Below are 21,992 nucleotides of genomic sequence, written 5' to 3'. Positions count from 1 at the left end.
CTGGGGGAGACATTTACACTTACTGGAAGTACATTCACATTCTTCCTCTAGTTGAGTGCGGCGATATCTTTTATCTTAATTTAAGTGTAAATATCTGGCCCCATGGACAGATTTCTTGAAATTAAACTCTCAAACCAAGAAAAACAGGATTTATTTAATGAAAACTGAACTTATTTCAATATGACTTTTTGAAACACCCGAGGAGTCAAATGTTGCGACGGGGAACTGGTAACTGCTCTGGTGTTCCCAAAGAGGCCGTCTGTTACCACGGTGACCACGGTGACCACGGTTACCTGTTCACTTGGGTCACAGAGGAGACGTTTTTGTTTGGCGGTCGATTGTAGCGACGCGTTCACACAAAGTTAACCCTGATGCACTTCCAGAGAAAACGTGCTGGTTCTGCGCGGCTCGTCGGACTCTGGTTCGTAACCACGGATACAACAAATCAAACAATGGTGCCAAAACTAAGGCCTTAAGCGTCATTAACTGGTGTAAAGGTTTTAGACAATCCCAGAGTCTTACAGCAGCACTAAAGAGGCACATCGTCCCTGGAAGTTTCCGGAACTTACGGATCTCAAAGGGAGCAAAAGTCCATGTAGTGAACTTTGATATTGGACCTTTGTGAAGGAACACAAGCCGTCCCCAAATGACAGAAACAAACATGGCGTTAAAGTGCGTACGACAGGTTTACTGCGCTTTGGTTTAGACATAAGGACTGAATACTCCACAGCAAATACTTTCATTTGATTCAAACTTTGACTTGTATTGGAGTAATATTAAACCAGTAGTACTTTTAATGAACAACCTCAGCTTACAGATGTGCAAAAGTCCCTCGTTTCTGAAGCAGTTTCAGTGTTTTTGCAATTTTTTTCTTTTATTTCTTTTTTTCCACCCTACTTTCCACCTTTTTTGGCCATCTTCTCCTCCATCTGCCCCACATTCCTGCCATTGCAGATGAAGTGATAGAAGTATCTTAAAGTCACTGGGATACGCTGCAGCTGCAGTGGTGACAGTATTTGCCCCGTTCTCATGATAAGTGAGTGAAACCTGTCATATGCACTTTAATGTGACCCCTCCCCCCCCCCCCGGTGAATCCCATGGAGGCGCCGTGCTCTGTCGCCTGATTGGTCGTTAGCAGGAGCAGTTCTCTTTGGGGGGCGTGGCGTCGCCGTTGAGCCGCGTCTGATTGGCCGGTTTGTGCTGGACCCCGGACTCGGCCGCGTTTAGGTCCAGGCTGCCGTCCTGAATGTTCTGGTAGATCCTCTTGGCCGCCTCCAGGAACGCCTCCTCCACGTTCTCGCCCCTGAGACACAGAGGCAAATACCCATGAGCCACTGGGGCCCCATGACAACAACACTTTGTTTTGTGACAAACATTTGAACGCTTTTTAACAGCCACAGTCTTCCACATGTGAGGCCGGAAGCAGACCAGGAAGCAGACCAGGAAGCAGACCAGGAAGCAGACCTTACGCTCAGGTTTCAGCCTGAACCAGAGACCAACCAAGGAAGTGGAAACATGAGGAGAGTAAAGTGATCAAGGAAGTGGAATCATGAGGAGAGTAAAGTGATCAGGGAAGTGGAAACATGAGGAGAGTAAAGTGATCAAGGAAGTGGAAACATGAGGAGAGTAAAGTGATCAGGGAAGTGGAAACATGAGGAGAGTAAAGTGATCAAGGAAGTGGAAACATGAGGAGAGTAAAGTGATCAAGGAAGTGGAATCATGAGAGTAAAGTGATCAGGGAAGTGGAAACATGAGGAGAGTAAAGTGATCAGGGAAGTGGAAACATGAGGAGAGTAAAGTGATCAAGGAAGTGGAAACATGAGAGTAAAGTGATCAAGGAAGTGGAAACATGAGGAGAGTAAAGTGATCAAGGAAGTGGAAACATGAGGAGAGTAAAGTGATCAAGGAAGTGGAAACATGAGGAGAGTAAAGTGATCAGGGAAGTGGAAACATGAGGAGAGTAAAGTGATCAAGGAAGTGGAAACATGAGAGTAAAGTGATCAAGGAAGTGGAAACATGAGGAGAGTAAAGTGATCAAGGAAGTGGAAACATGAGAGTAAAGTGATCAAGGAAGTGGAAACATGAGGAGAGTAAAGTGATCAAGGAAGTGGAAACATGAGGAGAGTAAAGTGATCAAGGAAGTGGAAACATGAGGAGAGTAAAGTGATCAGGGAAGTGGAAACATGAGGAGAGTAAAGTGATCAAGGAAGTGGAAACATGAGGAGAGTAAAGTGATCAGGGAAGTGGAAACATGAGAGTAAAGTGATCAAGGAAGTGGAAACATGAGAGTAAAGTGATCAAGGAAGTGGAAACATGAGAGTAAAGTGATCAAGGAAGTGGAAACATCAGAGTAAAGTGATCAAGGAAGTGGAAACATGAGAGTAAAGTGATCAAGGAAGTGGAAACATTAGAGTAAAGTGATCAGGGAAGTGGAAACATGAGAGTAAAGTGATCAAGGAAGTGGAAACATGAGAGTAAAGTGATCAAGGAAGTGGAAACATGAGAGTAAAGTGATCAAGGAAGTGGAAACATGAGGAGAGTAAAGTGATCAAGGAAGTGGAAACATCAGAGTAAAGTGATCAGGGAAGTGGAAACATGAGAGTAAAGTGATCAAGGAAGTGGAAACATGAGAGTAAAGTGATCAAGGAAGTGGAAACATGAGAGTAAAGTGATCAAGGAAGTGGAAACATGAGAGTAAAGTGATCAAGGAAGTGGAAACATGAGAGTAAAGTGATCAAGGAAGTGGAAACATGAGGAGAGTAAAGTGATCAAGGAAGTGGAAACATGAGGAGAGTAAAGTGATCAAGGAAGTGGAAACATGAGGAGAGTAAAGTGATCAAGGAAGTGGAAACATGAGAGTAAAGTGATCAAGGAAGTGGAAACATGAGGAGAGTAAAGTGATCAAGGAAGTGGAAACATGAGAGTAAAGTGATCAAGGAAGCGGAAACATGAGGAGAGTAAAGTGATCAGGGAAGTGGAAACATGAGAGTAAAGTGATCAAGGAAGTGGAAACATGAGGAGAGTAAAGTGATCAAGGAAGTGGAAACATGACAGTAAAGTGATCAAGGAAGTGGAAACATGAGGAGAGTAAAGTGATCAAGGAAGTGGAAACATGAGAGTAAAGTGATCAAGGAAGTGGAATCATGAGAGTAAAGTGATCAAGGAAGTGGAAACATGAGGAGAGTAAAGTGATCAAGGAAGTGGAAACATGAGGAGAGTAAAGTGATCAAGGAAGTGGAAACATGAGGAGAGTAAAGTGATCAAGGAAGTGGAAACATGAGGAGAGTAAAGTGATCAAGGAAGTGGAAACATGAGGAGAGTAAAGTGATCAAGGAAGTGGAATCATGAGAGTAAAGTGATCAAGGAAGTGGAAACATGAGGAGAGTAAAGTGATCAAGGAAGTGGAATCATGAGGAGAGTAAAGTGATCAAGGAAGTGGAAACATGAGAGTAAAGTGATCAAGGAAGTGGAAACATGAGAGTAAAGTGATCAAGGAAGTGGAAACATGAGAGTAAAGTGATCAAGGAAGTGGAAACATGAGAGTAAAGTGATCAAGGAAGTGGAAACATGAGGAGAGTAAAGTGATCAAGGAAGCGGAAACATGAGGAGAGTAAAGTGATCAGGGAAGTGGAAACATGAGAGTAAAGTGATCAAGGAAGTGGAAACATGAGGAGAGTAAAGTGATCAAGGAAGTGGAAACATGAGGAGAGTAAAGTGATCAAGGAAGTGGAAACATGAGAGTAAAGTGATCAAGGAAGCGGAAACATGAGGAGAGTAAAGTGATCAGGGAAGTGGAAACATGAGAGTAAAGTGATCAAGGAAGTGGAAACATGAGGAGAGTAAAGTGATCAAGGAAGTGGAAACATGAGAGTAAAGTGATCAAGGAAGTGGAAACATGAGAGTAAAGTGATCAAGGAAGTGGAAACATGAGGAGAGTAAAGTGATCAAGGAAGTGGAAACATGAGAGTAAAGTGATCAAGGAAGTGGAAACATGAGGAGAGTAAAGTGATCAAGGAAGTGGAAACATGAGGAGAGTAAAGTGATCAAGGAAGTGGAAACATGAGGAGAGTAAAGTGATCAGGGAAGTGGAAACATGAGAGTAAAGTGATCAAGGAAGTGGAAACATGAGGAGAGTAAAGTGATCAAGGAAGTGGAAACATGAGAGTAAAGTGATCAAGGAAGTGGAAACATGAGAGTAAAGTGATCAAGGAAGTGGAAACATGAGGAGAGTAAAGTGATCAAGGAAGTGGAAACATGAGAGTAAAGTGATCAAGGAAGTGGAAACATGAGGAGAGTAAAGTGATCAAGGAAGTGGAAACATGAGGAGAGTAAAGTGATCAAGGAAGTGGAAACATGAGGAGAGTAAAGTGATCAGGGAAGTGGAAACATGAGAGTAAAGTGATCAAGGAAGTGGAAACATGAGGAGAGTAAAGTGATCAAGGAAGTGGAAACATGAGGAGAGTAAAGTGATCAGGGAAGTGGAAACATGAGGAGAGTAAAGTGATCAAGGAAGTGGAAACATGAGAGTAAAGTGATCAAGGAAGTGGAAACATGAGGAGAGTAAAGTGATCAAGGAAGTGGAAACATGAGGAGAGTAAAGTGATCAGGGACAGAGGATTTCTTACGTTTTGGCGCTAGCCTCGAGGAACAGCAGACCTGAAACACAAACATGTTCAACTTCTTCATCAATAAAGAAAGAAAATGGCGGCATATTTTAGGTCCAGCGGCGAGTCATTCGCCCTGCGATGAGCTGCACATGTTCTTTGTCTATTCTGTTCTTGTACTTTCTTTCTACAGGAGCGGCTCCACTGAGGAGAGAAAATATCAACACACTGTAGAACAGTTTAGTGTAAATCCAAAATTCCACATAGAGCTGACTTTATTACAGACGACACTCCCTAAGTCAGAGTCTGAGCTGCAGCGTGGAGTCTGCAGTGTTTACAACACACAGGCTAATGCCGCTAATGTCGCTAATGCCGCTAAGGCCGCTAAGGTTGCTAATGCCGCTAAGGTCGCTAATGCCGCTAATGTCGCTAATGCCGCTAATCTCGCTAATGTCGCTAAGGTCGCTAATGTCGCTAAGGTCGCTAATGTCGCTAAGGTCGCTAATGTCGCTAATCTCGCTAATGCCGCTAAGGTTGCTAATGCCGCTATGGTTGCTAATGTCGCTAAGGTCGCTAAGGTTGCTAATGCCGCTAAGGTTGCTAATGTCGCTAATGCCGCTAAGGTCGCCAATGTCGCCAATGTCGCTAATGTCGCTAAGGTCGCCAATCTCGCTAATGCCGCTAAGGTTGCTAATGTCGCTAAGGCCGCTAATGTCGCTAATCTCGCTAATGCCGCTAAGGTTGCTAATGTCGCTATTGCCGCTAAGGTCGCTAATGCCGCTAAGGTCGCTAATGCCGCTAAGGTTGCTAATGCCGCTAAGGTCGCTAATGCCGCTAAGGTTGCTAATGTCGCTAAGGCCGCTAATGTCGCTAAGGTCGCTAATGTCACTAATCTCGCTAATGCCGCTAAGGTTGCTAATGTCGCTAAGGTCGCTAATGCCGCTAAGGTTGCTAATGCCGCTAAGGTTGCTAATGTCGCTAAGGTTGCTAATGCCGCTAAGGTTGCTAATGTCGCTAATGCCGCTAATGTCGCCAATGTCGCTAAGGTCGCTAATCTCGCTAATGCCGCTAAGGTTGCTAATGTCGCTAAGGCCGCTAATGTCGCTAATCTCGCTAATGCCGCTAAGGTTGCTAATGTCGCTAAGGCCGCTAAGGTCGCTAATGCCGCTAAGGTTACTAATGCCGCTAAGGTTGCTAATGTCGCTAAGGCCGCTAATGCCGCTAAGGTTGCTAATGTCGCTAAGGCCGCTAAGGTCGCTAATGTCACTAATCTCGCTAATGCCGCTAAGGTTGCTAATGTCGCTAAGGCCGCTAATGCCGCTAAGGTCGCTAATGCCGCTAAGGTTGCTAATGTCGCTAAGGCCGCTAAGGTCGCTAATGTCGCTAAGGTCGCTAATGTCACTAATCTTGCTAATGCCGCTAAGGTTGCTAATGTCGCTAATGCCGCTAAGGTCGCTAATGCCGCTAAGGTTGCTAATGTCGCTAAGGTCGCTAATGCCGCTAAGGTTGCTAATGCCGCTAAGGTTGCTAAGGTCGCTAAGGTTGCTAATGCCGCTAAGGTTGCTAATGCCGCTAAGGTTGCTAATGCCGCTAAGGTCGCCAATGTCGCTAAGGTCGCTAATCTCGCTAATGCCGCTAAGGTTGCTAATGTCGCTAATGCCGCTAAGGTTGCTAATGTCGCTAATGCCGCTAAGGTTGCTAATGCCGCTAAGGTTGCTAATGTCGCTAATGCCGCTAAGGTCGCCAATGTCGCTAATCTCGCTAATGCCGCTAAGGTTGCTAATGTCGCTAAGGCCGCTAATGTCGCTAATCTCGCTAATGCCGCTAAGGTTGCTAATGTCGCTAATGCCGCCAAGGTTGCTAATGTCGCTAAGGCCGCTAAGGTCGCTAATGCCACTAATCTTGCTAATGCCGCTAAGGTTGCTAATGTCGCTAATGCCGCTAAGGTCGCTAATGCCGCTAAGGTTGCTAATGTCGCTAAGGTCGCTAATGTCACTAATCTTGCTAATGCCGCTAAGGTTGCTAATGTCGCTAATGCCGCTAATGCCGCTAAGGTCGCTAATGCCGCTAAGGTTGCTAATGTCGCTAAGGTCGCTAATGCCGCTAAGGTTGCTAATGCCGCTAAGGTTGCTAATGTCGCTAAGGTCGCTAAGGTTGCTAATGCCGCTAAGGTTGCTAATGTCGCTAATGCCGCTAAGGTCGCCAATGTCGCTAAGGTCGCTAATCTCGCTAATGCCGCTAAGGTTGCTAATGTCGCTAAGGCCGCTAATGTCGCTAATCTCGCTAATGCCGCTAAGGTTGCTAATGTCGCTAATGCCGCTAAGGTTGCTAATGTCGCTAAGGCCGCTAAGGTCGCTAATGTCGCTAAGGTCGCTAATGTCACTAATCTTGCTAATGCCGCTAAGGTTGCTAATGTCGCTAATGCCGCTAATGCCGCTAAGGTCGCTAATGCCGCTAAGGTTGCTAATGTCGCTAAGGTCGCTAATGCCGCTAAGGTTGCTAATGCCGCTAAGGTTGCTAATGTCGCTAAGGTCGCTAAGGTTGCTAATGCCGCTAAGGTTGCTAATGTCGCTAATGCCGCTAAGGTCGCCAATGTCGCTAAGGTCGCTAATCTCGCTAATGCCGCTAAGGTTGCTAATGTCGCTAAGGCCGCTAATGTCGCTAATCTTGCTAATGCCGCTAAGGTTGCTAATGTCGCTAATGCCGCAAAGGTCGCTAATGCCGCTAAGGTCGCTAATGCCGCTAAGGTTGCTAATGCCGCTAAGGTTGCTAATGTCGCTAAGGTTGCTAATGTCGCTAAGGTTGCTACGGTCACTCACGGCCTGCAGTTACTACAGAATTCTAACTTTGGCCTGTGACCTTCATGAATATGTTTTGGTTCTAATGATCCTCATTACTATGAGCACTGGGGGTACTGTAGTTAAGGTGACCGAAATGGCCCGAGAGCGGCACTTTAGGGTCAGTGTGAACTTCATGATGGTCTAAACAGGTGGCCTCGGAGCAGGTGTGGATTCAGTGGTACAGTGGTTTTCTGAGATGATCCCTAACGTTTCCTTTGTGGAAGTCTGTACCATTCTCATCAGCGAACTGTTTGGCCTCTTCATACGTCACGTCTCTCTGCGCCTCCAGGTCGGCTTTGTTCCCGATCAGGATGATCACCTGGACACAAGTGGACAGACATGATTCTCCCAACTCTAACCCAGAAATAAAGTGATCAAACAGGAGGAAACAGGAAGAAACAAGAGGAAACAGGAGGAAACAGGGGCTGAAGCTGGGAGAGTGTTGGACTCACGGTGTTGGGGTTGGTGAGGTTGCGGGCGTCTGTTAACCAGCTGCTCAGGTGGTTATATGTACTTCTCCTGTGGAACACAAGGGGGCAGTGAGGGATGAGGCATTAAAACAGTAAAGAGACCAGTGGTTCTCCACTGATATCAAGAAGAGACATGGCAGGTCAAAGTATTGATTTTTCACACACAGGTCCAAGTGGACATTTTTAATTTTTAACATCTTAGTTTTCACGTCAGAGTATAAAACTGACAAAACTAACCCTGTATGTTTATTTTATGACTTTTTGTGAGCAAGGCAGACATATCCCTCTGGAGTAGCTGCTACGTTGCTTCACAAAGCCGTCTTTCCCTCACCCAGTCATCCACAAATATGCTCATATTCTACATCCACGTGTCCTGAAGGGGGACCGTGATGGAGCTATAACCCAAATATGGGATCTGTCCTTCTGCGAGACACTCGGGACAGGAGAGCAGAGAACTGTGTTTAGAGCTGCTTTTCTCAAAATGAGGTTTTTGTTCCACTCATGCAACAAATGATCCAGTCGCTCCTACAGACTCCAGACTTTACAGTCTTGGGCTTAACAATATTTTGAAGAGAGATCTTTTTATACCCAAGTAACCCAAAAAGCAAGGCAATATTTGACTTTTTCCTTTTTAAGAACTCAAGTTTCTTTGCTTGAAAAACAAAATAAAAAGTAAGCTACATTAAAATTAAGTCATTTTTTACTACAAAATGGAACAAACACCAAAAAACAAAATAGCAAGTATTTAAAAGTACTGTATTAGCATTAGGGGTGGCCGATATTTGTCCCTTTTTCACATATCGGTATTGGTCCGATATGGGAAAATATCGGCGGATATTTTTTTTCTTTTTTGAATTATTTACTGCATCGTAATGTCGTAGCGCACCTGAATGCAGCAGCGGTGTAGACGGGCTGCACTGACTGGGGGCAACAGTTTATTCAAATGATCTCAAATAAACAGTGGCTCCTAAAAATAAAGAACCTCCAGCATAAATTCACACGTCTCCAAATGAAAGTATGTTTTTACTGAGTTTAAACAAAGTGGAGCGGACACTTGGACACCACAGAGATACTGAGACACAACTTACTGCTGGAACAAACTGGACTAAAACTGCTCCATGGACGTTATTCTGAGTCAGGATTAACAGGAATCATTTTCTGATGGATTATTTGTCGCTACATCTGAGGTGAGTGTTGCAAAAGTTTCTCCGTCCTGACGCCAGATTTATAACTTTGTTTGGTAGCGCTAGCATAGCTGCTAACGGGCTAAAGGCTACGACACGTAAACATGACCTTTCTGTCATCATGTAGGTCTCACTACAGTGACGATAATGGCCGTATTATAGTAGTATTATTACTCTGCCCACTTTTGTCATGTTAATGATTTTAGCGATCGTTAGCACATTTATCATTGAAAACAAAGCAGTTCAAAGCTCATGCTAATCTTGTAAATCTACTGTTTGCTTTTGCCTGCTCTAAATCTTCAGTCTGGCCTCATAAGTTCATATAAGGTGCTGTTAAAGTGACATTATGATATTTTTTGCAATTCCAAAGCTTCATACAGAGCAGTGTGTCCTTTATCAGATTTGTTTAAAGTTAAAACATGTAGCTTAAACAACATGGTAGGCTACATGTTTAAGTAAAAAATACAATCAATAGTAGCCTAGCATTTCCCAGTGTCACTTTCCCATTAATAGAGGACATGGGTGAAAGTATAATAATAAGTAGGTCTGAGTAAATTTTTAGCCAAAAACAAAATGACATTTCACTCCAACATTGCATTTGGTCTTTTTAATATTTTTCTAATCAAAAGGATTGTTTGTTTCATCCTGGTGTGTGAGACGTGTCCCAAGCAGAAGCAGAAGACATTCCAATAATGGAACAATTTGCAAACTTTACCACATTTGAGCCTTTCTAATGATTTTTAACGTCAAAATAAATATCGGCAAATATCGGATATCGGCCACACCAGCGAGGCAAATATCGGTAGAAAATTTTCATATCGGACCATCCGTAATTAGCATACAAGAAAAATACTCAATGTCCACGTGAGGTAAAGTAAGTTGTATAAGAATCGTATTAAAAAAAAATAAAGCAAAAAATTAAATAAAGCAAAAAATTAAATAAAGCAAAACAGAACCCAAATCACTTCGAGGCAAAAATGGATTTCCAGAGTTTAACAATGATAGGCTTTTGTAACCTCAATGAATGTGTTATTTGTTTCATTTGATATATACTGCATACTTTCTGAATCCATATATTGTGGGTCTGGTTTAAGCCATCTAATAGCGATACATTTAAATGCAGCTGTAAGTAGTATATTTAAAAGGTACTTATAGTCCCTGCTGACTTAGTATTGCTCCTAACAGTGCTACTATGGGACTTAGTGGGATGTCATGTTTGAATAGAACCTTAAGAGCGTCAAAAACTTATTTCCAGAATAATCTTAATGTAGGACATCGCCAAAATATGTGACTGTGATTAGCATTAATTGTCCCACAGTTTCTCCAACATGAGCCAAAGTCGGTCAAACCATCTGAGCCGTTATTTCTGGTGTCACTTTCCAAATGTTCGACTTTCTGGTTAGACGTGTCCCAGTGCATATCTCCTCCTCTAATCTATTGCCATCTCCGCTTCCCATCTCGTTCTTATGTACCGAGAGTCATTTATGCACAAATATATATATATGTATGTTGAAAAAATTGGGAGGCTGGAGTGCTACTCGGATGTAAAAAGTTGTATAAGTTTAGTCTTTTGGGTGCTCTTCAGTGCAGGGATCCGTTTCAGCAAAAAATCAAACAAACTGAGGCACTCCAAAGGTAGAAATATTAAAAAGCCTTTATTTAAACATGGCTAGATAAGGTAAAATTGCCAACGCGTTTCAGCTCTAGGCCTTCCTCCATATATATATGTATAACTTGCATCTAATTTTCTTATCAGTATTAACTAATTGTCTCACAAGAAACTGTCCTATAGGAGTAGGGTTTATACACCGTTTCCAGTCTTTATGGTCTGTCAAAAATGATCGTAATTGCAAATACCTGAAGAAATCAGTATTGGAAAAAACTAATTTGTAGCTCAAATGTTTGGATATTCCCATCTTGAACTAACTGATATATCCAAGTTCATCCATAACTGGACCATTTCTTGAATGTATTATGTAGCTTGTTTGGTGCAAAAGTTTTCATTATTCCAATATTTGTCAATAATGAATCTTGTTCCAAACCTTTAGTGTATTTTTTGTTCAGATTGACATTTCTCTTGTAGGAGAATCAGAATGTTTTGTAAGAAATGTTTAGTTTTTACAGATTTTTTTCACTTCTGATTAGCTCATTCAAAAACTAAACAAAAATACTTACATCTGGGCTTATCCGTAATTTACATTTCATCGCTGAAAACATAGGCAATTTTGACCATTTTTATGCACAAATGCCTTTTCCTTAGAATTTTGCAACCATGAGAGATAAATTAGCTGTTTTTTTGTTTTGGATTTGCTAAACTGTAACTTTCATGTATGCCTCTCTTTTGGGTGCATTTAGAACATAGTACACATTTAGAACCAAGTTTACAGTGCAGAGCTGCAACCCTTGAACGCCTCACTCACAGCCCCCCAGGAAGAAGATGTAGATATTAGATTATGAGCTGCATCAGAGCAGGTCGGTCACATGTTTCTTTTGTAAACTTCTGTCAAGGCTAAACACTGACTGTGTTGTATCGGCGGCTTCAAACATTTGTGATCCCTGCCCTTGTTTGTGTTCACATGGTGCGGGGGCAGGTGAGGGGTACATGTGTCATTATATTTGGTTCCCATATTGTTGTGTTTTGGTGATTACCTGGTGATGTCGTAGACCATGAGCGCCCCCGCGGCTCCTCTGTAGTACGACCGAGTGACGGCTCTGAAGCGCTCCTGTCCTGCAGTGTCCCAGATCTGCAGCTTCACCTTCTGCCCGTTCACCTCCATGATCCGGGTCCCAAACTCCACCCCGATGGTGTGAGGGCAGTCGGCCATGACTGCAACACAAAGACAACACTCACATTTTTGATCACATACTCACACAAAAAGCAGACCATACATTTCCCCAAGAAAAAATATACCATTGTTTCCAAACTGAGGATGGAGAACTTTTAAAACAAAACATATATAGCAATATTCAATAATTATCTTGAATATTGTGATAATGTTTCAACGCAGACAGAATCCAGAATCCATTCCATATAAATAGAAAATGCAATCAATTTGTTTTCTCATAAAAATGGGTCAAAACAAAACTTCAAAGTAGTAAATCAGGACCAAAACATGACTAAACTTTAACTAAATGTGGAAAAATACGACTAAAACCATTCTTTTTTTTTAGGTCGCGTTAGTGTGTGTTAATCTCAGTCAATCATTTGGATGTACAGGCGCTCGTCATATAATTAGAATATCATGAAAAGTGATTTATTTCAGTAGTTCAATTCAAAAAGGGAAACTTTTGTATGCATTCATTACACACAGACTGATATATTTGAAGTGTTTGTTTTTAATTTTGATGTGTATAACTGAAAACCCCAAATCAGGATCTCAGAAAATCTGAATATAGTGAAAAGGTTGAATATTGAAGACACCTGGTGCCACACTCTCATCAGATCATTGACTCAAAACACCTGCAAAGGCCTCTAAAGGCTCTCTCAGTAGTTCTGTAGGCAACACAATCATAGGGAAGACTGCTGACTTCACAGTAGGGCTGGCCGATATGGCCAAAAAACAAAATGTAGATTTTTTTTTTTACTCAGTTTGGACGATTACGATTTTAAATCGATTTTATTGGAGATAAACTTAAAAAGTTCTCCTGATCTTTCATACAAAGAAAACGGCTCAGATTCAGAATCTAGCCAACAATAAGGCCCATTAAAAACTCCATCGTGCACAACGGAAACACAATGCGCGGTAAAGACTGCTAGAAAGTCGCTGGCTGGGCTCCACTGGTGTCATTTTCAAATGGTCCTTACGGAGCGTCGGAAACGCTACTAAATTGGCAACACGGCGCACATCAGGGGGACATGGAGCGGTGGACACTAGCCATTTTCCACATCGTCTGTTTTTAAAAGGATGAATTAATTGAATTAATTGGATTAATCGCCCAGCCCTACTTGACAGTTGTCCAAAACACGACCATTGCCCTCTTGCACAAGGAGGGCATCACACAAAAGGTCATTGCTAAAGAGGCTGTTCAAAGAGCTCTGTGTCCAAGCACATTAATAGAGAGGCGACGGGAAGGAAAAGATGTGGTAGAAAAAAGTGTACAAGCAAAAGAGATAACCGCGCCCTGGAGAGGACTGTGAAACAAAACCCATTCAAAAATGTGGCAGAGATTCCCAAAGAGTGGACTGGAGTCAGTGCTTCAATAACCACCACGCACAGACATATGCAAGACATGGGTTTCAGCTGTCACATTCCTTGTGTCGAGCCACTATCGAGACAGCTTCAGAAGCGTCTGGCCTGGGCTAAAGACAAAAAGGACTGGACTGCTCCTGAGGGGTCCAAAGTTCTGTTCTCTGATGAAAGTAAATGTTGCATTTCCTTTGGAAATCAAGGTCCCATCACAGTCAGTGATGGTTTAGGGGGCCATGTCATCTACTGGTGTTGGTCCACTGTGTTTTCTGAGGTCCAGGGTCAATGCAGCCATCTACCAGGACATTTTAGAGCACTTCATGCTTCTTGCTGCTGACCAACTTTATGGAGATGCAGATTTCATTTTCCAACAGGACTTGGCACCTGCACACAGGTCCAAAGCTGCCTGTACCTGGTTTAAGGACCATGTTATCCCTGTTCTTGATTGGCCAGCAAACTCGCCTGACCATAATCCCATAGTAAATCTATGGGGTATTGTGAAGAGGAAGATGCGATAAGCCAGACCCAAGAATGCAAAAGAGCTGAAGGCCACTATCAGAGCAACCTGGGCTCTCGTAACACCTGAGCAGTGCCACAGACTGATCCACTCCATGCCACGCCGCATTGCAGCAGGAATTCAGGCAAAAGGAGCCCCAACTAAGTACTGAGTGCTCATACATACTTCAATGTTCATACTTTTCAGTTGGCCAAACATTTCTAAAAAAAACTTTGTTTGTATTGGTCTCAAGTAATATTAGTAGTTGGTAGTAAGCTACTATTGTAGCCACAGCTGCCCTGGGATAGACTGACGGAAGCGAGGCAACCAGTCTGCGCCGTCGGCCCCTCCGACCACCACCACTCTCTCACCCACGCACTACATTCGTTAGGCTAGGTGTTCCCAAACGGTCTCCAATCCAAGTCCTGCCAGGCCCTTCCTGCTGAGCTTCCCAGGTCTGACGGGATTGGGCAGAGTAAAGGCGATGTGGCCACATATATATTGTAAAAAGTGTTAAAGTGGAACGTACATTTTTTCTCTGTGAACTGATGCAGGAGGCAGGACTTGCCGACTCCCATGTCACCTGCAAAACAACAGGGAGACAGTCAACAACCGCTGTATCTAATGCTGCCTTCATGTGCTCTCATGTTAAAGACAGAACCACAACAAGACCGCTTCGCCCTGTCGGTACTTACTTTCCTGATGATGACCAGCGTTCTATACATCATCCCTTACTCATTTCACAGCTTCCACGGGGATATAGTTTTGATAACCGAGTAGAGGTGGGCAATATATTGTCTGTAAGAACATCCAAATTGCTGTTCAGAAGATCAGCAAATGTATAATATCGAGAGTATCTCCAATGTCAAGAGATGTGGGAACGGGTGAATAAAACATATGGAAAGAAATAGCAAAAAAACATATAGGGGGAACAAACAGGAAGAAAAGAATACCTGTTCACAAAATGGGGGTAAATTGAGGAAGAATTTGGGGGGAAATCAGGAAGAAATGGGGAATTAATTTGGCACAAAAAAAATTGGGGGGGAAATTGAGGAAGGTGTTTCTTCATTCAATAGTACACTATGTATTTAGCTACACGACTTTAATGTTATGTTCCCCACTTAGCATCATGTAATATAACATTGCATAGGTTTTGCAGACGCTGTAGCAGTGGGTCAGCACTTTGTCATGTTTCACTTTTAATTTGCTTTTGGCATCAACATTTTCTCCCAGTGGAAAATAGAGGTGAGGTGGTCCATGTGCAACATACCCCCCTGACAAGTGGTTTAGACCATAAACACGAGACCACATGAAGGCAGCAGTATCCCTACATTTCCCCTCCGTTTACTCACCGATGATGATGTATTTGAAAATGTAGGAGTAGTTATAGGGAGCGGCTGTCATCTTGAACAACTGCAAAAGACACAATTTAAAGCATATTACCAACCAATAAAGATGCTATTACAGTTTAAAACGAGTGTGTCTTCACTGGGTCAAAGCCAGAGCCGCTGCTGACATCCGGGGGTAAAAGAATCTGTTGTAAACATGAGTAACAAAGGATCGCCTCGGTCAGGCTTCATGTTACTCAACGGACAAAACTGGTCTTAAATCTAAGTGACAACGGTTTACAATCAAGTATAACCGCTGTGTGATCGCTAAACCACGGGATACCATGGTTTCATGTGCAAGAAAATCGTTTATTTTTAATATTTCGACATTAGCTCAAGCGCTAATTCCTGCGGTCTGTCAACGCCTTTCACGGAGAGGCAAATGATAGGAGTCAAGTTTCGCTACTTTTGAACCAAAACAAGTGAAAATAACAAGCAAACAGTGATTTGGGTGTGGTCTGTGTGTCGTCTTACCTCGTGTCTGCGCGTGTCCGCCTGGGGAAATGGTTGAAAATGTGTTGAAAAAGAGCAAAAGTGCCGCGTTAGCCGTTAGCTGTTAGCCTGGTCATCAGACAGGAAGCCGCTTCCTCACCGGCACCGAAGCATGGCGAGACTTCCGCCCAAGATCACACTTCGGGGCGAGAAAGATTTTCGCAAATGTCAGAAAAATAAGCGATAACATTTGTTTAAAGGGACATTTTACATGACACTCTATATGAATTGATGTTTTTCGTCAATGTGTGTCAAGCAACTGTTAAAACAGTGAAACAAGGGTAAAGTGGACTGAAAAACATAATTAAAAACAACCCTAAAATGGAACTTTTCAACATTTGTTTCCATGTGTTTTTGCTTTAGGCTGTGTTTGCAACAAATGTGTAATCTAATGTGTAAATATGGCGATACATTGTGCGACCAAGTTGTCAATAAAAAAGCTATTTGTGTACAGATCCTCAAATACTTCAGACCTTTTCTACCACTATTACTATTACTACATGTTTTGGTGCTTTACGGCTGTCATTTTCTGTTTTCACGTTCCTCCCTCTTTCTCCCTCTCTCTCCTCCTCCTCCCGCTCCTCTTCTCGCCTTTCTCTCTCCTCCCTCTCTCCCTCTCTCTCCCCCCTCTCTCTCCCCTCCCTCTCCCTCTCTCTCCCCCCCTCTCTCTCCTCCCCCTCTCCCTCTCCTCAGTTTAGAGTCCAGTCTGACCCAGGACTCCAGAACACAAGCTCCTCCTGATCTGAGAATGTGCTTTATCTTTTCTCTGTGATGAAAAGAGAAAACATGGACAAACAGAAAGGTAAGAACTTTAAACACAAGAACCCATTACAACACTTGGAGCCGGATTGTTTTTGAAAGTGATTATCATAGAGAAAAGTTTGGCTTTACCCAAATCTAAAAGCTTCTCGACTGGAGAGCAACAGTGTAATACCTCATTTGAAAGCTAAGACCTACAAAAGTGATATTTTTGTCATTGCGTTTTTGTCGCATTTTTGAAGCGTTTTTTGCAATACTTTTAATTTTTAATCATTATTATAATTTTTTGTGATATTTTCCTGCCTCAATATATTGAACTTCAAACGTGATCGTGCCAGGCCAATTCAACGTGGAGAACAAACATGACGTGTTTGAGTAAATATGTTTAAATTTAATATTATAAATGTAAAGTCAGCAACACAAACTGTAGACTGAAACTGAAGAGAATGATTTGACAAGGTAGTGACTAAAACTAAATGAAAATATGTTGTGAAAAGGAAGGACCATTAGTGGATGTTTAGTCCATAAACAGCGGGCCCTGAGGGAGGAGCACCAGCGGAAGATGAGTTTCCGACTGTTAACATTCTTCAGATAAACTGTCGCCGTCGGTTACACTCCAGTGCAGCGACACGCCCCGGGGCAGACTCACCGAGGTGTGGCTGTGACTCTGCGCCCTCAGCCTCTGACCAGTACCATCTCACAGGAGGAGGGTCCCGGGTTCGACTCCCTAATACAGTGGTTCCCAAAGCCGGGTACTATGCCCCCAAAGCTCATCTGCAAAACAAGTACATCAAAAAACAAACAAAACAAAAAAACACAAAAAAAAAAATATATATATATAATAATTAATTTTTAAAAAAACTCTTCCTCACCCTCCGCGGGCGGTCTCTTTCTCCTCCTGCTCGGGTCCTCTCCCGTCGGCCTGGTACCTGAGGGTTCAGTATCTTTGCTGTTCCTAGAACTGCACTTTTCTGGACCGATATGTCTGATGTGTTTCCTGGGATCTGCTGGAGCCACTCCTCCAGTTTGGGGGTCACTGCCCCGAGTGCCCCAACGACCACGGGCACCACTGATGCTTCACCCTCCAGGTTTTCTCCAGCTCTTCTCCCTGGTGTTTCTGGTGTTTTCAGCCATGATGAGCCTCTGTGCTGTCCTTTAGTCCGGCTCTGTCTAGCCATTGGTAGGATTTCTGTATATCCGCCACTTCAGTTATGTTTGGGTGGTACATGCCGTGTAGGGGCCACTTCAGTTATGTTTCGGTGGTACATGCCGTGTAGGGGCCACTTCCGTTATGTTTGGGTGGTACCTGCCGTGTAGGGGCTTGTCCTCCCATGACGGGACCTCCAGCACCTCATCTTCTGTTCTCCATTGTCTGAGACATTCACTGAGCACGTCATCTGTCGGAGCCTTGTCCTTGATGTACTTATGGATCTTGGATGTTTCATCCTGGACAGTGGTTCTCACACTCACTAGTCCTCGGCCTCCTTCCTTACGGCTAGCGTACAGTCTCAGAGTGCTGGATTTGGGGTGGAACCCTCCGTGCATGGTTAGGAGCTTTCGCGTCTTAACATCTGTGGTCTGTATCTCATCCTTTGGCCAGCTTATTATTCCTGCAGGGTATCTGATTACTGGCAGGGCGTAGCTGTTTATTGCCCGGGACTTGTTCTTGCCATTGAGCTGCTTCTTAGGACCTGCCTTACTCGTTGGAGGTATTTGGCCGTAGCCGCTTTCCTTGTCACCTCTTCGAGGTTGCCATTTGCTTGTGGGATTCCGAGGTACTTGTAACTGTCCTCAATGTCTGCTATTGTTCCTTCTGGGAGTGAGACCTTCTGTGTGGACTATACCTTCCCTCTCTGAGTCACCATCCGACCACACTTCTCTCGTCCGAATGACATCCCAGTGTCTGCACTGTATATCCGGGTGGTCTGGATCAGTGAGTCGATGTCTCGCTCATTCTTAGCATACAGCTTGATGTCATCCATGTAGAGGAGGTGACTGATGGTGGCCCCGTTCCTGAGTCGGTATATATATATATATATATATATATATATATATATATATATATATATATATATATATATATATATATATATATATATATATATTCTGCAGTCGGTTCTGCAGTCGCTCGAGACTGCAGAACCCGACACACTAACCTGAGCACTGCCTGGATTGATTACAAGAAAGCCTACGACTCAATGCCACATACTTGGATCATTGAATGCCTGGAGCTATACAACATCAACAGGACTCTAAGAGCCTTCATTGCAAACTCGATGAGGTTGTGGAAAACCACCCTTGAAGCCAATGGCAAGCCACTTGCACAAGTCTCCATCAAATGTGGCATATTCCAAGGAGAAGCCCTGTCCCCACTGCTGTTCTGCATAGGTCTGAACCCCCTCAGCCAAATAATCAACAAGACTGGCTATGGATACCGACTCAGGAACGGGGCCACCATCAGTCACCTCCTCTACATGGATGACATCAAGCTGTATGCTAAGAATGAGCGAGACATCGACTCACTGATCCATACCACCCGGATATACAGTGCAGACATTGGGATGTCATTCGGACTAGAGAAGTGTGGTCGGATGGTGACTAAGAGAGGGAAGGTAGTCCACACAGAAGGGGTCTCACTCCCAGAAGGAACAATAGCAGACATTGAGGACAGTTACAAGTACCTCGGAATCCCACAAGCAAATGGCAACCTCGAAGAGGTGACAAGGAAAGCGGCTACGGCCAAATACCTCCAACGAGTAAGGCAGGTCCTAAGAAGCCAGCTCAATGGCAAGAACAAGTCCCGGGCAATAAACAGCTACGCCCTACCAGTAATCAGATACCCTGCAGGAATAATAAGCTGGCCAAAGGATGAGATACAGACCACAGATGTTAAGACGCGAAAGCTCCTAACCATGCACGGAGGGTTCCACCCCAAATCCAGCACTCTGAGACTGTACGCTAGCCGTAAGGAAGGAGGCCGAGGACTAGTGAGTGTGAGAGCCACTATCCAGGATGAAACATCCAAGATCCATAAGTACATCAAGGACAAGGCTCCGACAGATGACGTGCTCAGTGAATGTCTCAGACAATGGGGAACAGAAGATGAGGTGCTGGAGGTCCCGTCATGGGAGGACAAGCCCCTACACGGCATGTACCACCGAAACATAACTGAAGTGGCGGATATACAGAAATCCTACCAATGGCTAGACAGAGCCGGACTAAAGGACAGCACAGAGGCTCATCATGGCTGCACAGGAGCCTTGAGCACCAGAGCAATAGAGGCCCAGATCTACCACACCAGACAAGACCCCAGGTGTAGACTGTGCAAAGAGGCCAATGAGACAATCCAGCACATAACTGCAGGGTGTAAGATGCTGCAGGGAAAGCTTACATGGAGCGCCATAACCAAGTGGCTGGTATAGTGTACAGGAACATCTGTGCAGAGTATGGGCTGGAAACCCCAAGGTCAAAGTGGGAAACACCTCCAAAGGTGGTCGAGAATGACCGAGCCAAGATCCTGTGGGACTTCCAGATACAGACGGACAAAATGGTAATGGCGAACCAACCGGACATTGTGGTGGTGGACAAAGAGCAGAGGAAAGCCATTGTGGTCGACATAGCAATACCAAGCGACTTCAACATCAGGAAAAAGGAACACGAGAAACTAGAGAAATACCAGGGGCTCAGAGAAGAGCTGGAGAAAACCTGGAGGGTGAAGGCATCAGTGGTGCCCGTGGTCGTTGGGGCACTCGGGGCAGTGACCCCCAAACTGGAGGAGTGGCTCCAGCAGATCCCAGGAAATACATCAGACATCTCGGTCCAGAAAAGTGCAGTTCTAGGAACAGCAAAGATACTGCGCAGAACCCTCAAGCTCCCAGGCCTCTGGTAGAGGACCCGAGCAGGAGGAAAAAGAGACCGCCCGCGGAGGGTGAGGAAGAGTTTTTTTTTTTATATATATATATATATATATATATATATATGTATATGTATATATATATATATATATATATATATATTTTTTTTTTTTTAATATATATATATATACATGCTCAAGTGGGTCCTTAGGCAAGACCCTTCACGCTACTGCCGACCTCATACAATGATGAGAGACAATGAAATGAATGACATGCGGCTCAGACGTCGCCCGGCCAAACAAGGTCTGCGTCAGGTGCTGGGGAACCAGAGCACCTCGATGTAAAATGGGCTACTGGAACAAGGCGGAAATGGGTGAGATATATATATATATATATATGCCTGCAATGACGGATGGAAAGTAGCTTAAGGCTACAATCCAGCATGGTGCGTTTACTTGCATGAGTCTCATGTATGTCCATTAACATGCCCTGTCCTGATAAAGGAAGGAGAGATCCACTCCCATGGACGGACAGGCTATAGACCCAGGGCTGATGGGAGTCCCGCTGCAGACGGGCCAAGACTGTGGAAGAACGTCCAGTCCTTGTTGGAGCTTCAGTCTGTGTTGAACAGGCACTGGAGACTACGATACTAAAGTCCGGTCGGCCAGTTATCACTGGAGCGATGCTAAAATTAGCTTCATGCTACATGCTAATGGGAGCTACAGTGCCGTTTTTTTCATCCACATGGACCCCATTTTGATTTGACTTTATTTGTGTGACATAAATATGTTGATAAAATGTACTTCCTCCCCCTTCGGCCAGGCCACAGCCCCCGGTCTGACGTGTTGCCGCCTGTACTTATGTAAAAGACCGTTTCACTTATGCTTCAGTGATGTTTTTAATCTGGGGGGTTTTCTGGTTTTGACAAAGTTCAGTGTAATATTTATGCTAAATCCGTTCATGTGGATGTGTCTGATACAAAGCTCCTCTTGAGTGTCTTCAGTGCGATGCATTTCTGTAACAAAAGTCCGAATGTCCCCGAGACGTGAGCGCCCGGGGGCCGTCAGAGTCAAACCGGAGCCTGGAGAATGTTCATGTCCCAATAATGGAGCCTGTGTCTGAGCCAATGTACATGTTAGTCATGAAGCCTCCATAATCTCACAGTCAAAGGGATGTTTTCATCGTCTGGACACAGGTCTGTAACGCCGAGCACAAGGAAACTACAACGATAGTGACCCTTAGCATAAGCCCCACCCCCTGACTGTACCGGGCCAGTTCTTCTGTTAGCCTGGGGCTGATCAAGTCAAGGAGCAGAGCTGCTACAGACTGCAGTGGCTCTATCCCCCCCGCGGCTCATGGTTCTTGTTCAGCGAGGTAACACATTAGTCAAAAAAACACACAGGTACAGAAAGTGTGTGTAAACGGGTTATTCCAAATGGTTCAAAACACGGAATCTTGACCTGACCCGGATATTGGTGACATGTAAACGTAGTCAGTGATGGACTTTACTTCAGTCCTGCACGACATGTTTTATGAAGCTTTCAAAAGAGTGTACTGTGTGGAGCAAACTAAAACGTGCACGTTCGGGACTCGAACCCGAGACCTCTCAGCTGCCTCACTGCAGTCTCCTGTGTTTACAGTAAAGGTGCTGTGTACAGACGGTTAATGAGTGAGCGGCTCGTCCTTCACTGATGAACAAACCTAATGTTTAACGCCAG

At 44.1% G+C, this 21,992-nt stretch overlaps 1 protein-coding gene across 1 annotated transcript; it reads right to left on the bottom strand.

Moving 5' to 3' along the window:
* Nucleotides 1-993: 993 nt before the first annotated feature.
* On the bottom strand, nucleotides 994-15,778 carry LOC306980419 (ras-related protein Rab-14-like). The gene is made up of 8 exons (XM_079579785.1): nucleotides 15,644-15,778; nucleotides 15,134-15,194; nucleotides 14,311-14,364; nucleotides 11,748-11,925; nucleotides 7,897-7,963; nucleotides 7,676-7,763; nucleotides 4,626-4,656; nucleotides 994-1,303 (listed from the first exon to the last, which is right to left on the bottom strand). The coding sequence occupies exons 2-8, from the start codon at nucleotides 15,183-15,185 to the stop codon at nucleotides 1,132-1,134; spliced, it is 642 nt and encodes a 213-aa protein (XP_079435911.1). The 5' UTR covers nucleotides 15,186-15,194; nucleotides 15,644-15,778; the 3' UTR covers nucleotides 994-1,131.
* Between the last annotated feature and the right edge of the window lie 6,214 nt (nucleotides 15,779-21,992).

This window comes from Gobius niger (genome assembly GCF_951799975.1).
Source record: "Gobius niger genome assembly, chromosome: 1".
NCBI lineage: Eukaryota > Metazoa > Chordata > Actinopteri > Gobiiformes > Gobiidae > Gobius > Gobius niger.
This window is presented reverse-complemented; position numbering and strand designations above follow the sequence as displayed.